The following is a 15,232-nucleotide window of genomic DNA, read 5'->3' as shown; positions in this document are numbered from 1 at the left end:
CTTGGGTCATGAGCGTGGCCCCGCCTCCTGACGTCATATTATTGCGTCCTGGTGTCAAGCAAACGGCAATGGCGCCTCCAGCTAGTTCTAAAACTAACGATAATTCTCAGTTTACAGTGGCTTCGAAGGTGCTGCAATATGAAAGGTTTATTGACGAAGTACTGAAGAAAGATTTACAGTAAGAGATTGACGGATCACTGTGATAATCGTTCTCATCATGGGTTCTTGTTAGTTAGTTGTACTAACAAAACTGATACGCAGCACACATACTGCGCGTTGCATTAAATCGTACTGCTTTTGACAGCAACACGTTTACCTGGCGCCTTTATTAATAAGTTGATTGAAAGCCTGCATATTGGGTGTGTTGTTAGGATATATCCTTCACTTTAGTGTATAAATGTTGGTACCTTAAATGAAAATAAAACATGCATTTCCGCCACATGAGAATAAGCGGTTTGTTAGATGAACGAATGAATGAATTTAAATAATTTCCCTATATTACTGACATGTATTATTTATTTTATTAACCGAATATTTCTTGCTGAAGTCAAATTTGTTTTAGAGGTTCTGAGCCTGACAGGGTTTTTTTTCAGGCCGGTATTTTGGCAGAGTAAAATTCAGATAATTGAAAAATCAGCTGGTTCATCCCAAAGCACTTACTGCATGATATTCAATATTAGCATAACATTGGACTGTTTTACAATACTTTCTCCTGTAGTATTTGATTAACTGCAAAAAACAATTGTTATTTATTACTTTTGGGGCATTGGGGATATTTGAATATCATTATCTTAATACATAGGAAAGAGCTGTTAACGGCTGATTTAATGTGCTAGCTGATTAATCGGTCAGGCCCTATGCTCAACAGCTAATGTTTGTCGTTTTTAGAAAAGTGATGGAGCAACGCGATACTGTTTATGAGCAAGCCTCTCATTACCTGCAACTGCAAAACACCTTAAAGTCTCTTCAGGTACACACACATGTGCACACACACACTTAAGCATTCTGGGTATGATATACGTGTGTTGTGTGTGTCTACAGGAGACGGATTCTCACCACCTCAAAGCAGATGTTGACCTCGGCTGTAACTTCTATGTTCAGGCTGAAGTGTAAGCGCTTGTAGTTCTCCCACATACTACAACAAAGGCTAAAACTGCTTTATTTAGTCAAGCATATCTTTCCGCCTGTGTACAAGTACAAATCAATGGCTTAATAATAAAAAATGTTAAAAAGACAGTATTATTGCATGTCCTCATCTTCACAGGGAGGACTCATCCAAGATCTTTGTGTTGGTGGGCTTTGGCTTCTTTGTGGAGATGGACCACGCTGAAGCGCTGCACTTCATTGAAAAGAAGACAAGTCAACTAACAGCGTCAGTGAATACTCACACAATTTGACAAGATATGGGAAATTTACCTCCTAAAAAAATCTAGTTTGACTTTAAATATTTTACAAAGTGGTAGCAAAGTCTTGGCCAGTTTTGTCCATTTTTCCCATTGCAAGATGACCACCGCCTATGCTAATTTTGCTTTTGCGTAAATGTGTGTGTTAGCTTTACAGATCAGCTGACCAAAGACTCTGCCCAAATTAAGGCAAACATCCGGATGGTGCTGGAGGTCAGTCTCATTATCACCATCACACACATAAAAACAACATGAATAGCTTTCATAAGCTTTAGTCAAGTTGGTCGTGTTTGTTCATTCAAAATGATGGATCTGCATGCTGTTTTTTTTGTTTGCTTTTGTTTTCCTTGCAGCAGGGGAGCTTGGTACATATCCCTCTGTTACCAGTATTGAGATGGATATTTCAATGGCAGCTATTTTCTAAAAAGAACTCATTGATTCCAGCCAATTTAGAGCACTCTGAGTGATCTTTCAATGCTCACAACACAAATGACAGATTGGACTTTCTTCCTTGGTCCATTTAGTAGGGGTCAGTGCATATGTTGGTTTTACCCAAATCACTTATTTTGGACCAAAAAAGCAGGAAACAAGTTATTTGCGAAAAAATATTTGATGTACAAGAGTGACTTTAGTACTCATATTTTTTCCTGACTGACATCACAAACATCTAAACAGTCCTTTACTATTGTACAATGCTTATGACAATTGTGAAAATGTGCTTTTGATACTAAAAACAATCAATGTAACAGTTTTGCATCTGGTAAACTTCGTAAACAATCTGCACGCTATTTTAGTAGTAGTCCATTATCTCCTCTCTCTTTTGAGACAGTCTTTGTTATAAATTTAACATGACAAACCCTTGATGAATCACAAACTGCTCGTAAAGGTCAATGTTGCAAAGTTCCAGCGTATCCGTGATCTCATCCGAAAGAGACTCAATCCTGACATCTGTTTGCCATATTTTTTTTCTTTTAAACTCCTCCAGATTAAAGACCACATCTGTCCCAAGATTTTTATCTGCCCATTCTCATAAAAAACATAGTTGATTTCAAAATGTGTCGCTGGCACTCCTTGTTAGGTTCCTGTTGACGACATTTCACGTTAACAGTGCTGAAAGTGTTAATGGAAGTGCCGTGTGATGGACTGAAGTTTGAGGGATTCCAGATGTTAGAACATGTCTTTGAACCCTTGCTATTCATGGCAGTTACCAAACCCTAACGTATCACGGGAATCTGTGAATAAATTCATGGTTGCCTATGATAATAAACCCAAAATATAATCTCAAAACACTTTAAAGTATAATTTCAAACTTATTTTACACCCTCAAAAGTAATGGCGTAAGGATGATTTTATTCTATAGAAATGCCAGGTCGTTGCTTCGCAACGCCTACAAAATTACTACTTTCCTATTGCCATTTTATTTGATTTGTGCCTCAGTGATAAAATGTACAATATATCCCAAAGATTTTTTTTTACTGACCACAAAAACATGGTGCAATTTAAAATGAAGTAGTCGAAGGCCTAACGTAGGAGGAAGCAGATATTTTGAGATGTATGTTGGCTGAGTGATGACCCTACCTCCCACCCTATAACTATGACCATTGGTTCCCTGGCTAGCAATCATCATCCCTATTCTGTGTTGGTGTGGTTCTCGGTCCAGTTCATTAAAATTGGAGGCAATCAAAGGCTTGAACATCCTAGGGCACTGTTGACCGCCTTGTCATCCATCTTTCAGGGTCTGCGAGAACTTCAAGGTTTGACGGAGCTTCCAGAATGCCGCAGAAGAGAAGTCTTCTAGATTTTTACTGTTTTTGGACGCCTTGTGAAGAGTGACGAGGTCCAGTAGCACCCAATATGTAGGATCAACCTGAACATTTTGTGGTTCTTCTGTGGTGACCAGATTTTTTGAATTCTCATATGGACAAGTGCCAGCAATGAGATGTCATGCTATGTCCACATCTGGATGGATTGGGTGCAATTTGATGGAAACGATGCTGCTCTGGCATCCTAACAGGACCGTTGCCATGGTTACATGATGCTGAATTAATGCTGGGTCATCAAGGACAGGAGAAGGAAGCATTATTTGACATTATGTTAAATTGATTATTTTTATATAATTTCCTCAAAATGTAAATAAATGACAAAAAGTCGCTTTTTCTCCAAATTTCTTGTTTGTATTTTAATTGTGTAGAACCTGAGTGAGGCCATGGATGTTTTATTATGTTGTGCACAAGTTATATATATGAAATATAATATAAAATACGAGATTACACACGCACTTTTTTTTTTTTTTTAGTAAAAACATGTCAGACGTTTCTCAAATCGCAATTACCCTTTTTCTGCATTTGACCCTTGCAGGAGAACGTTTTGACAACCCTGGAGTTAAGGATCTGAAAAGAAATTGCCATGTGCAGCACGTTATCAATATCTCGGAACCAATATAACGCCAGCAAAACTTTTAGTCTGAAAGTAATAGGCGGGAAACCGAAGATTTTCAACAACGGAACTCAACGCAGGTAAAAACTAGTGAGGTGGAAGCGTTCGTCCAAACCGGAAGTGGGAGAAAAACAAAAACAAATAAGCGATCTAATTTTGGTTTCTTCGTTGATATACACTCGGAAATAACACGTGCCGATTTTGCTGACGACTTTTTGACGTTTCAAGGCAGAGTTTTCTGGCTTTCTGGGATGAACTTAGTGGCAGCAGCCCCCGCAGTGGAGTGGCGTTGGCGGACTGACGTACACGCGAGAGGCGGGGGGTTCTTGGGAGCTGTCACAAGAGCTAAGGCTAACGAGCTAGATGACCTAGCACGATAGGCTAACAAAACAAATACACTCCACTCCAGGGAAATTGAATTTTGCTTGCCCGGACTCTTAAAAAACCCTTAACTCAACTTTGAATAGATACCGCGAGAACCACCGGGGGCGGACGAGATTTGAAAGTGGGCAGTTTAGCTTAGCACTTAGCAACGCGCAGAAGAAAACAACTCCATCGGCGTCCTCGCAAAACGCACAAGTGGACAGACTCAGCACTTTAGACGTCTGTTAGGTTGATTTTTTTAAGTGCGTGGAAGCACTATTCTATTTAGTTTTTTAGGAGGGGCGGAGGGCTTGTTGTCTATTATTGAGCCTCTTGTTTTGTTTTGCTTTGTAAGTTTCTACATTTGGAGGTTTGGTTGTTAGCATGGAGGCTGCGGATCCCGGCAGTGGCGCCTCGGAGCGGTTACGTAACAGCCGCAAGTCCGCCGACAAGCTGCTGCTCTGACAGCCGCAAACACGGACACGCGTACACACAAACACACACTTGAGCAAACAAATACGAGAGGGGCGGTGGGAAAGAAGAGGACCAACACAAAACAACATGGAGGATCTGTGAGACGGCTGGTACACGCGTAACAACGATAAGAGCAATTTGAGCAAGATGGATTCAAACCCGCTCATCAACGGTAAGGCGTGTGTCTCTGCCTGCGCTTGTGTATGCACGCGTGATAGCGCAACATGTTTCAATTGTAATTATTTGGGTGCCAAGTGAAGTGCACTCATCAATGTTATTGTATTTGTGCATGTGTGTTGACAAGGCATGATGGGATGTCAGTAATTTCTTCTATGCAAGGAAGCTCTGAACTTCCATCTTTTTCTGGTTGTTGCCTTGACGACCACTGCTGCTCATTTTTGCCATCGGGACTACATAACAGTACGTCTAGTGCGACCCTTTTGTTTGTCTGACAACTAGTTGAGAAAGTGCTTGACTAGCAATGCAGCACAGCCTGTGTTTTAACTGGACATATTGCCAAGGATCAAGTTAATTTAATGGTGCCAGCCAAAGTAGCCAGCATGATTAAAATTCAATAAATTGTACAGCCCTAAATACTAATACTGCAAAGTACTCATACTACTGCATCCGGCAGCACTTTGTCTGTATAAAGATCAGCTTTACAGATGCTACGTCCGCTCTGATGGATCTTGTCAGTTGGCGAGGTAGTGGTGTCACAAGTGATAAGGAAATGGGGGTGTGTCATCCACCTGAGGAATTTGGAGTGTTGCGGTTTGATGGTGGAGCACGGAAGTTAAGACCAAGGAGCGTGATGGTCCACTTTAGGCTGACCTGGATTCAGCTCTATCTTGTCAGTGTGGTTTGCAACACACAGCAACTGAAGTGCCTTTGAGCAGAGCGGCACGGCTCTGAAGCTCCATGGTTACTGGTTGCCATGGTGATATCTGAGATGATTGACGCGTTTGTTGCATAACGGCTCGGTCATTGACAATAATGCCTATTTGCATGTGTGAGGAGGATCTGCGTGTCCATGTGTCAGTGCAGTTTGATTACTTCATTGTTATAAATCATCAAGCGATCTTGTGAGCGTTCCCTGTTGAATTTCTGCCATTCCAGCCATGGACCCGTCTATCACACTCTGGCAGTTCCTGCTCCATCTGCTGGACGACCAGCGCCAGCGTCATTTGATTTCATGGACCGGCGAGGACGGAGAGTTCAAGCTGCTAGACGCCGAAGAAGTGGCTCGCCTGTGGGGCCTGCGCAAGAACAAACACAACATGAACTACGACAAACTCAGCCGCGCGCTCAGATACTACTATGACAAGGTGTTACTCCATACTACTCAAACAAGTGTTGTCACCCTGCTAAAATTAACACTTTAATAAAAAGCATATTTTCAAGCGATAAATACAACCACAGATCTTTCCCAAGAGGAAATTTACATGAAATAAAATGAAGTGAATAGCATGTATTTGTCCATATTTTCCCAGAATATCATCAAGAAGGTGAGCGGACAGAAGTTTGTGTACAGATTTGTGAGCCAGCCTGATCCGTCCTTGCCGGACGGGACACACAACCCCGAAGACAGCCAAAGACAGGACAATCCGGACGCCAATAGCCAAACAAAAAGCTGCCCGTCCAAGAATGTAGTACAGGTGGGTGCGGACTCGCGGACCCAATAAGATGCGTCACAATTGCAAATGATTCATTGATTCGTACGTTGATCGTCAGAAGTCATCGCCCGGCAACTCGCAAAAGAGTTCTCGAAACGACTACATGAAGTCGGGCCTGTACTCCACCTTCACCATTCAATCGCTGCAGGCCGCGCCCAACCCTCGACCAGTCAAAGCTGAACTGCTACTAGACCCTGTCCCCAAGCTGGACCGTGCGCCCAAAGAGGTGAGGGAGACCAGTGCAAAAATCCTGGACCCCACCCTGCTAAATCTCCTCTTCCGCCTCCTCCCAGGTTTCCCCTCCGTCAGTGCTTGCCGATTCATCTCGTCAGGTGATTGTCACGCATCCTTCACCGTGTCCTACGCCTGTCGTCAGCCCCCAGACGGCTGCCAACACCTCCGGTCATTCACAGGTCAGGGTCATCTCAAGAAGCCGACACTGAAAAGACACAGTAGGCCAGCCGTTTTGCTCGGAACGCAACATTTTAGGCTTATTTTGTATTTTGCTCCATTGAAGACAAACTTGTCCAAGAGATTTTGGTCAATCGCTCCAAGTTTGAAGCCAGTACTTTTTGGGAAAATTTAGCCCCACACAAAGCTGGTTCTTTTGCACCAAGACCCTACAAGGTGGCGCCAAAGACATACTTTTATGATAGTCAGTACGTTGGCCAGAGTGCAAAATTGGAGAAAAGGACAGTCAATGAGCGAGGGTCTGTTAGAAAAATAAATAAATACATCTTAGAATGGCGAGTTTATGGAGAAACCTGTGCTTAAATTAGTGCCGGTGTGAATTCAAATATGTGCTGACAAGTTGTCCTGTGTCTGCCAGAATCCTCCAGGACCTCCTTTGATCGACCATCCCCACATTTACCTCACCAGTGTCAAGGACCCGTCCTCCCTAACCCCACTCCTTCCGTTGGCTCCTGTCGGGGGCTCGGTCAGTTCTGTGCAGCCGCCCCACGTGACTGTGAGCCCCCAGACGTCACCGCAGGATGACAGCGGGGGATTGGCCAACGTCGCTGGCTTGCCTCCCCACCCGACTCCCTCTCAGCCCGTCTTGGTCATCATCAACCCTCCTCCATCGCAGCAACAGCGCGCTGCCATGACGTCCACACCTCCTTCCGTTGGGCCACCCATAACACGCCCGCCCCCACCGCCCATTGTCATCAAGGAGGAGACCCTGCCATCAGAGGAGGAGCTTCTGGAGATGGTTGAGCTGGAGGATAAACGGGTGGAAGAGGTAACAGCGGTCTTGTCTAACTAAAGGAACTTGGGGATTTTGACATCAATGGAAAAAATACATTTAATGGTGTTCGCTAGAGAGTTTTAGGCCCAAGAAAATGCCCATGAAATAATAATTCAAACCTGTTGCATGTGCAAGCAGTTATTTTTGCCACCATGTTCCGTGAGCAACATAGTGCTTTCATTTTGTCAGTACTCTAAGCGAGTACTGTGCTGCAAGCCTTTCGTCAACAAATAATTCTGGTGTCATCGCTATCTGTTTGCTCATCTCTTGTCTTTGTGCCATTACCTTCCTCAGGTTCCTCACATTTGCGGCGTGGGAGACCCTCAGACGACCCTCACCATTGTTGAAGCTTTGCCCGTTCCCAGCACCCAGCCTCGGGAAGGGAGACCAGAGGGAGAAGGAAAAGACACACAATCAGGTAGCAAGCGAGAAAGTTGATGCAGATTCGGGGATTGCCATCACGTCAGGTATCGGCCACTTAACTGGTCATCTCCCTTGAAATTGGAGGTGTGGAACATGATTCACTCTGACTCAATGTCCCCCGCCTCCTCTGGAATATGAGTGAAATTCCGCTGGAGGTGGAAGCTGTAACTCCTTCTAACAGGGGGACTCTGCTAGATGTTCCCAGCAGACCTTCACATTATGTTTGGGTCTGCCAGGTTGGACTGGCATATTTCCCCACCAACAGCTGGTGACAGCGTCGCCCCAACCCTTCACTAAGACACGCAGCCGCAAGATTGATGGCACGACCAAAGTCGAAAATCGAACTGCGGCTGAGGTTATCCTGATGCTAAGTGCGCGTATGGAAGCCCTTATGTTTTAACATTGTCTTTGTTATCAACAATCCATGACGAACACAGAAGTCCAGGAACAAAACCCTACTCAGGTTCTGATCGGGAGGGATCGTTCGGCCCAATCACACCCTTCCAGGTCTCACTGTCATTGGTTTTCCGAGCGCGAGCTTGCATCAACTTCCACAGAAATAATACTCGAAGTAAATATTGATTTCTTTATCGATAATGTGAAAATAAATGCCTCCTTCTTGGAACCATGTCCCTTTTGTCAAAACATGCACTGGAACATCAACACAGATTTGATGTATGTTGTAGGGTCTGCGCCTGCAGTGACATCATCCATCTCCAGTCCAGACGTCATTCCTCCCAAACCGAAGAAGCCCAGAGGCTTGGAGCTGCCCTCCCTCCCCCCAGGCCTCTCTCTGGATAAGGTGATGACACCTACGTACATCAGTTTAGGTGGCGATACGACACTCGCATCCTGCTGACTCATGAAACCACTTCCTGTTTTTATCTCCGGCAGGTCAATGCCGCCGTCAATAGTTTGCTTGCACCCGGCTCAGCAACCAACACTCTGACGCCCACTGTCATCACCTCGCACGCTCTGGTAAGCCAATGTTCGGCCGGAGTAATGGCGTCAGTGCCCATGTGTTGCATACGCTACTGAACCTACTGACTTGTTTGCCTCCCAGACTCCGGTCCTGTTGACTCCCAGTCCCCTCCCATCCACCATCCACTTTTGGAGTACGCTCAGTCCCATCGCACCTCGCTCGCCCGCCAAACTCTCCTTCCAGGTAACTGGCCCTCGTTTTCTCTCCTCTCAGGAAAAGGAAACCGCTCAAAAATACAGTGACTCTTGGAATTGGCAGAGGTTATTTTTAGGTTATGCCTGTATTAATCATTTTCACCACGGGTGTCAACCATGAAGTCTACAGGCCTTATGCGGCCTGCCACATCGCTTCATGTGGCTCACTAGAGCAATTAGTGTCTAATTAATGTGCCTTGCTTTGTTCTTCTTAGCAAATTAATAAATTTCTTCACTTTAACTGGCTTTAGAAGCATTTTTTTTTTTTCAACAGATCCCGACTGAACATAATTATAGTTCTCCGCCGGTGGTCTTAGTTCTGCTTTAGGTTTTGTAAATGGCCTAGTTTGTCAAATGCAATTGGCGATCTGACTGTAAATGGCTTGTCTCTTACAGTTCCCGACAAACGGCAGTAACCAAATTCACATCCCGGCGCTGAGTGTGGACGGTCTCTCCACCCCTGTGGTCCTGTCACCCGGTCCCCAGAAGCCCTGAACGTTGCATTTGCGCATCAGAAGGCTACCGTGTTATTTGCGCCACTTGCCAAGATGGCGGCATCACCGTCGCCGTACCTTCTCCAGTTGGAGTGACCTACAAGAAGACGCATCAGATTTTTCCTGTTTACAAAGAAGAGGAAAATATTTTTTTCCCCCCAAAGAGCTAAAGCTCCGCCTTCTCATTAATATTTATGAGGATGAGGCTTCCTTTTTTTCCCTATTTATTCCCTGCTAGCTGACATTGTCTTTTACCAACAATGGATGCTCATGTCTTCAGTCTGATTATCATTCCTTTTGGAGTGAGTTTTTGTTTCAGGCTATGCCTTACTGGACAGCATGATAAAGATGATGAACATGGCCCATGGTTCATTGTCCAGAGACGTTTTTTGTTTTGGGTGCACCCGCAGACCTTCCTCGGTGCTGCCGGGTCTCGTCAGGATACTATTCCTGGCTTCATTCCATCTTGTGGGCTTTTTGAGCACCCTCTACTGGAGGATAGTTGCCACTGCACCTTCCTAAAGCCCCAATTTCCTTGTTTACTGGTTGGTGGACAACTAATTTGATGCACAATGACAATGTCTGTGATGACCTTGAACATATCACAGAGGACAGAAGAACATTATGCGGTTGTTTGTTTTTACGTTCCTATGTTATCCATGGGAACCCGACATTGACTGTTGTTTACACACACACGAACAGCCGAACTATTTTGGACGCTGAGTGACACAGTGACTGTTTTTTCGCCCTTTTGGGTATATGGGTCAGTAAATGAAAAACCCATGGGTGCCGAGCATCGATCCCTGAGGCCTCTCTACATGTGGTGATGATGATTGGATGTAAAAGATGGAAATCCTCTAAATCACGGGTGGCCTACATATGACCATTCCGTAGTTTAATCAGACCCACCAAGCATTTACATTATCAGGAGTCCTGCAATATTTGTTGCATTAATTTATCCACATTTTTTCCCAAAGTTAGTGATTTAAAACATATGTATTATTTCTTTCCATTTATCTCATTGAATAATGTAATATATATTTTTAATCATAAAAGAAATTAAATTCAAATATTTGGCCTATTAATTAAAATTTATGGAATTTACAATTAAAAAAATGCAGGATTTTCTGCTCAAATAAACTATTTTACATTCAATGCAAAATATCGGCACAAACAAACAATCATGATTTATTAAATAATTGGCTAATTTTCATGGAGTCCAATGTAAATTATACAATTAGGAACAATGAAAATTACTTTCTCTTTTAGTTTACTCATCTGAACTGGCCTGTGCGTTCATTTTAGAAATCAAATGCAAAGGTTTCCTCACCTTGCTTGAAAGCTCGTGCATCCTCGTCACAAAAAATGAAGCTGCCAAAGATGTCCAATTAGAGCCAAGTGCAGTTTACTCCTGGGTTAGAAAAAACCCCGTCTGTGAGACGATGGTACCGTTTCCCAGTCTCCTGAACGCAGCACTAAGCCATCGCGTTCGACTGTTCTATTTTTCTAGCAGAGAGAGACGCTGCTTTATTTTGTCTATTGAAGAGAACAAGAATGCCCCAAAAAAGCCTTAAAGACGTTGCCAGTGACGCAGATGTGATGTTTTTTTTTTTTCTTTCTCTCGCTGTCTCTCGTGGGCATGGCCTACACTAAGCCATTCATGACAGAACATTTTGGATGAACTTTTCCTTTCACCAGCAGAACAGGAAGAATGTTTTTATATTGATGACGTCACTTGGGAAGCCTCTGCAAGATTGGCTGTTTTGGTCTCAATACAGCTGTAAGGAGTGGCGCTACACCCGGGGTTAAGGGGAGTTATAGCCCCGTCGGAAATCTGTGTAGCCCCAGTTAAGCCCCTTCAGCATTTTATTTTATACTGTAAAATATATTAATCAATTATTTTCTCAACCATCTCTGTCCTGGTCAAGAACCCTGTGAATCCCAGGAGAAAAAAAAATCCTGGAGCTGTCTTTGATGATTGGTGGAGGTGCTTTTAGAATAAGAGCTTTCCTCCAGTCTTCTCTTTTGTGTGCTAAGATAAACGTAGCATAGCTACGATGAGGTGGGGGGTTGTTGTAGAACGGGATATAAATGTGTCAAATCCTCTTTGGCCCCGCTCTTCCTTTCTAGCCATAGGCTGAGGAGTTTAGTGATGTCAAAGAGGGGCAGGGAAAGAGGGAATTTATTTTTCTGATACGTATTCATATTTACTGGAAATATAAAGAAGACAAATTATTTTTTATGGGTCGTATTCTCTCCCCCCCCTAATGTTTGTTAATGTACAGATGTCTGTTTTTCTATGACATGTACAGTACTGTATTATATGCATACACATATGCACGCACACACAAACACACGCACACACACATACAATGCAAATTTATGGGGTGAAGTGTAATTAAAGTGTCCCATTCAAACTGCTGAGACTTCTGTTGTTTGTATGATATCTGTTCTTGCATATTTAGCACAAACGCTAGTTTCTAAAGCTTAAACTTTATGCTGGGGTGGTAGTGTAACGGTTCTACAGCAACTGAAATGTAATCGGCGATAAGACAGTTTCAACCCCAACAGCCGTTTGGGAAAATCGACATATTTTTCTCGATAGTCAAAAATGGCCACCACACGCCCTTGTCATTACTGTTAGTAGACTGGCCTGTAGAAAAGACATCAGGAAATGTCTACTGATATACTTCTGTTTATTGTCTTAGATTTAATGTTACTAATAATCCCATGTGCACAGATTTATAACAGTACCATTAGCATTTTGAATTCTACAACAATTAGTTTTATTATGGGATGAATATATGAGTAAAACGGGTAAGTGAAGAGAGAGCTGTAACTATAGTGAAACACTATTGGCCACAAGGAGGCGTCATTTCATCAATATTGGCCATTACTCATGACGTTCACCCTTGACCCTTGACATGGGTCTCAAAGACAAGGACTGGGGACCAGATCTGGTCCGCCAGATCATATTGTGTAGCCAGTGAAAGCAAATCACATCTGTCAACTTCAATTATACTTACTAAAATCTGTACCAAAATATGTGTTTTGAATATTTTGTATTTATTCAAGAGGAGCTTGGGTTGTGTATCAATTTAATGCGCCATTGCCTTCCTTCCTTCCTTCCATGCAAAAACATGAAATTGATTCCACTTTGTCAGTTTGAGTTTTTCTTTCTCTTCTCTCTTGCTCTCCTGTTTGAATCTTTGCGTGCGGTTTATGTCCGAACTATTTCAGTATCTTTGCGTGAATGAAAGATAATTGCAAGAGGAGTTGTACTTCTGTAAAGTAGCTCCTCTCTCTAGCCATGTTTTAGAGGCAAACTGTCGAAACAATCTTTTTTCATGATTGTCCTGAGCTATAATGATAATAAAAGAATAGTTTATATATATTAATCAATCAACGTGATTAATGGCCACACCCTAGCTCGCACCATTTGGGGTGTATGTGAGTGAAAAGGCCACACCACACATAAAGGCTGCTGCTGTTTTGCTGATACCGGGTGCAGTGAGCCCTGCACTGTTTTTATCAATAGTGATGAACATGTCAAAAGCGGACAACAATAAGTGGCCATCACACCAGCGCCACCATACATAACCAGATTTGAGCTCATAAAAACACATTTGGATGACAATACTTTATGCTGTGCCATCACACTGCTACTTAATATAAAAGGCCGTCGCAACCTCCAATGCCCATTGAGCATTAGTCGGGCCCACAGAGAGAACAATGGGAAAGGTAAGTTGGCTTTGTTAGCTTGCAAAAAAGTAGATAACACACGGAGCCCGTTCTCACGTCCGACCGTGTGTCTGCAGATCATTTTCTACGAGGACCGAAATTTTCAAGGTCGGCACCACGAATGCGTGAGCGACTGCGCCGACTTGCATCCCTATTTCAACCGCTGCAACTCCATCCGGGTGGAGAGCGGCTGTTTTATGGTGTATGAAAGGCCCCAGTACCTGGGCCACCAGTTTTTCCTGCGCAGGGGAGAGTATTCGGACAACCAGCGCATGATAGGCATCAATGACTGCATCCGCTCCTGTCGCATGATTCCGCTGGTAAGTTTGTTGCAAATTTACGGCACTGAAAACCTAACGTGGCATCGGAGACATATTCTGCTTGTTCTTTCTTTCGACAGTTTAAGGCAAGGCTCGTTTTTTTTTTTTTTTTAATTAATTTTACTGCTAGGCCTTTGGCAAGTCTGGCTTTCGTTACCATTATAATATAGGGGGTGGAGCCTAAACTTGGCAAATCTCACCAGCGTGTGTGCAAAGAAATACATTTTTAACTCAAGTACACAGCAGTTTATACTCTAATGTAGTGGTGCAATAATTAATCGATTAACAACTAACTGATTATCGAATAATTGATGATTAATTAATTGTTTAAAAAAATACCTTGTTTGATTTAAAATTGTCTTAATAATTGGAATTTCAGACTCCAAAGATAGTAACAATAATATGATATGTAATATAGTAATACGTATATTTAATCATATTTATGACGTAATGGTTAGGTTCAGCAACAGCTGGAATTTATTTCTTAAATATCGTAACTGTAAATTAGAATGCATGGTAGAATCTGAATTTCGCAAGGTTTTTTTAAACACAAACTTTTTAAAAATAGTTTAAAAACGTGATTTATTAGAAAAAAAGGACAGACATTTTTTAAAAGAAGTATCAAAAATAAATTTAGGAACATATGTTTGAATCTTAAAATTAAAATTAAAATTAGCTTTTGACTGGTATCATTCTATCTGATTCATTGACAAAATAATCAACAGAAAAATCTATTACCTGTGTATAATCGCACATGTAAACATCACGAAACACATAGCGCCCGCTACCTACTGACAAATAAACCAAACAATTAAGTATGGAGTGCTAATATTGTTAGCTCAACTATTTTTGATCGTTTCTATAGTCGATGAAAATCTGGTCCTTGCTCGAAAGTGACTCTGGATCTTCAAAGCTCAATTGCAAGTCATGAGCAAGGACACTCAGTTGGGGGCTGAAGTCTGTAATTGCGCCCATCACAAGTTGACAAAATTAACTGTCTCATTTTCAAAAATCTTGCTCGTGGCCCAATTTACAAGATTTTTGCCACATGAGCCTTTGATTAGACAATTTTTTTGCCTTGCCTTGTGACCAATGACTTGAGTTACAATTGTGCTCCAGTGAAGTGAAAACAAAACTAACTAAACTAAACTAGCTTTTCTGCCAAGGTTCATCTTTTGCACTGACTGTGTCTCTTCCGCAGCACCGAGGCTCCTACAAAATCCGATTGTACGAGCGCCCGGATATGAGCGGTCAAATGCAGGAGGTGAGCGACGACTGCCCCAACGTCCAGGACCGCCTGCGTATGTCTGACGTGAATTCGTGCAACGTGGTCGACGGCCAATGGCTGCTGTACGACCAGCCCAACTATAGAGGTCGGCCCTTCTACCTGAGGCCCGGGGAGTACCGGCGGTTCAGCGACTGGGGAGGCGCCAGCCCCAGGATCGGCTCCCTCAGGCGGATCACTGACTCCATCTAGGACCTC

The 15,232-nt window shown here is 42.9% G+C and overlaps 3 protein-coding genes across 8 annotated transcripts; all 3 read left to right on the top strand.

The window, feature by feature from the left end:
• Positions 1-25: 25 nt before the first annotated feature.
• uxt (ubiquitously-expressed, prefoldin-like chaperone) lies at positions 26-3,567 on the top strand. 2 transcript variants are annotated; one of them, XM_085922357.1, is made up of 6 exons: positions 26-178; positions 889-970; positions 1,042-1,109; positions 1,265-1,372; positions 1,553-1,616; positions 3,139-3,567. In XM_085922357.1, exons 1-6 carry the CDS (start codon positions 69-71, stop codon positions 3,199-3,201), a joined length of 495 nt encoding a protein of 164 aa, XP_085778483.1. In that variant the 5' UTR covers positions 26-68; the 3' UTR covers positions 3,202-3,567. The 2 variants fall into 2 exon arrangements, with proteins under 2 accessions (XP_085778483.1, XP_085778473.1); XM_085922347.1 differs by lacking the exon at positions 3,139-3,567 and adding an exon at positions 1,757-3,123.
• A 329-nt stretch (positions 3,568-3,896) lies between these two features.
• On the top strand, positions 3,897-12,105 carry elk1 (ETS transcription factor ELK1). 4 transcript variants are annotated; one of them, XM_085921121.1, is made up of 11 exons: positions 3,899-4,848; positions 5,793-6,001; positions 6,167-6,331; positions 6,408-6,575; positions 6,643-6,681; positions 7,179-7,589; positions 7,890-8,013; positions 8,705-8,820; positions 8,913-8,996; positions 9,082-9,183; positions 9,591-12,105. In XM_085921121.1, exons 1-11 carry the CDS (start codon positions 4,824-4,826, stop codon positions 9,687-9,689), a joined length of 1,542 nt encoding a protein of 513 aa, XP_085777247.1. In that variant the 5' UTR covers positions 3,899-4,823; the 3' UTR covers positions 9,690-12,105. The 4 variants fall into 4 exon arrangements, 3 of the variants coding, with proteins under 3 accessions (XP_085777247.1, XP_085777230.1, XP_085777239.1); XM_085921104.1 differs by having other exon boundaries at positions 3,900-4,848; positions 6,643-6,762; XM_085921113.1 differs by having other exon boundaries at positions 3,901-4,848; positions 6,411-6,575; positions 6,643-6,762.
• Positions 12,106-13,228: 1,123 nt separating this feature from the next.
• On the top strand, positions 13,229-15,226 carry LOC147062266 (gamma-crystallin M2-like). Of its 2 annotated transcripts, none has more exons than XM_085938870.1 (3): positions 13,229-13,243; positions 13,507-13,749; positions 14,951-15,226. In XM_085938870.1, exons 1-3 carry the CDS (start codon positions 13,229-13,231, stop codon positions 15,224-15,226), a joined length of 534 nt encoding a protein of 177 aa, XP_085794996.1. The 2 variants fall into 2 exon arrangements, with proteins under 2 accessions (XP_085794996.1, XP_085795086.1); XM_085938960.1 differs by lacking the exon at positions 13,229-13,243 and adding an exon at positions 13,421-13,429.
• Positions 15,227-15,232: the final 6 nt, after the last annotated feature.

This window comes from Syngnathus leptorhynchus, chromosome 1 (assembly GCF_054491065.1).
Source record: "Syngnathus leptorhynchus isolate UIUO chromosome 1, UIUO_Slep, whole genome shotgun sequence".
Classification (NCBI taxonomy): domain Eukaryota; kingdom Metazoa; phylum Chordata; class Actinopteri; order Syngnathiformes; family Syngnathidae; genus Syngnathus; species Syngnathus leptorhynchus.
This window is presented reverse-complemented; position numbering and strand designations above follow the sequence as displayed.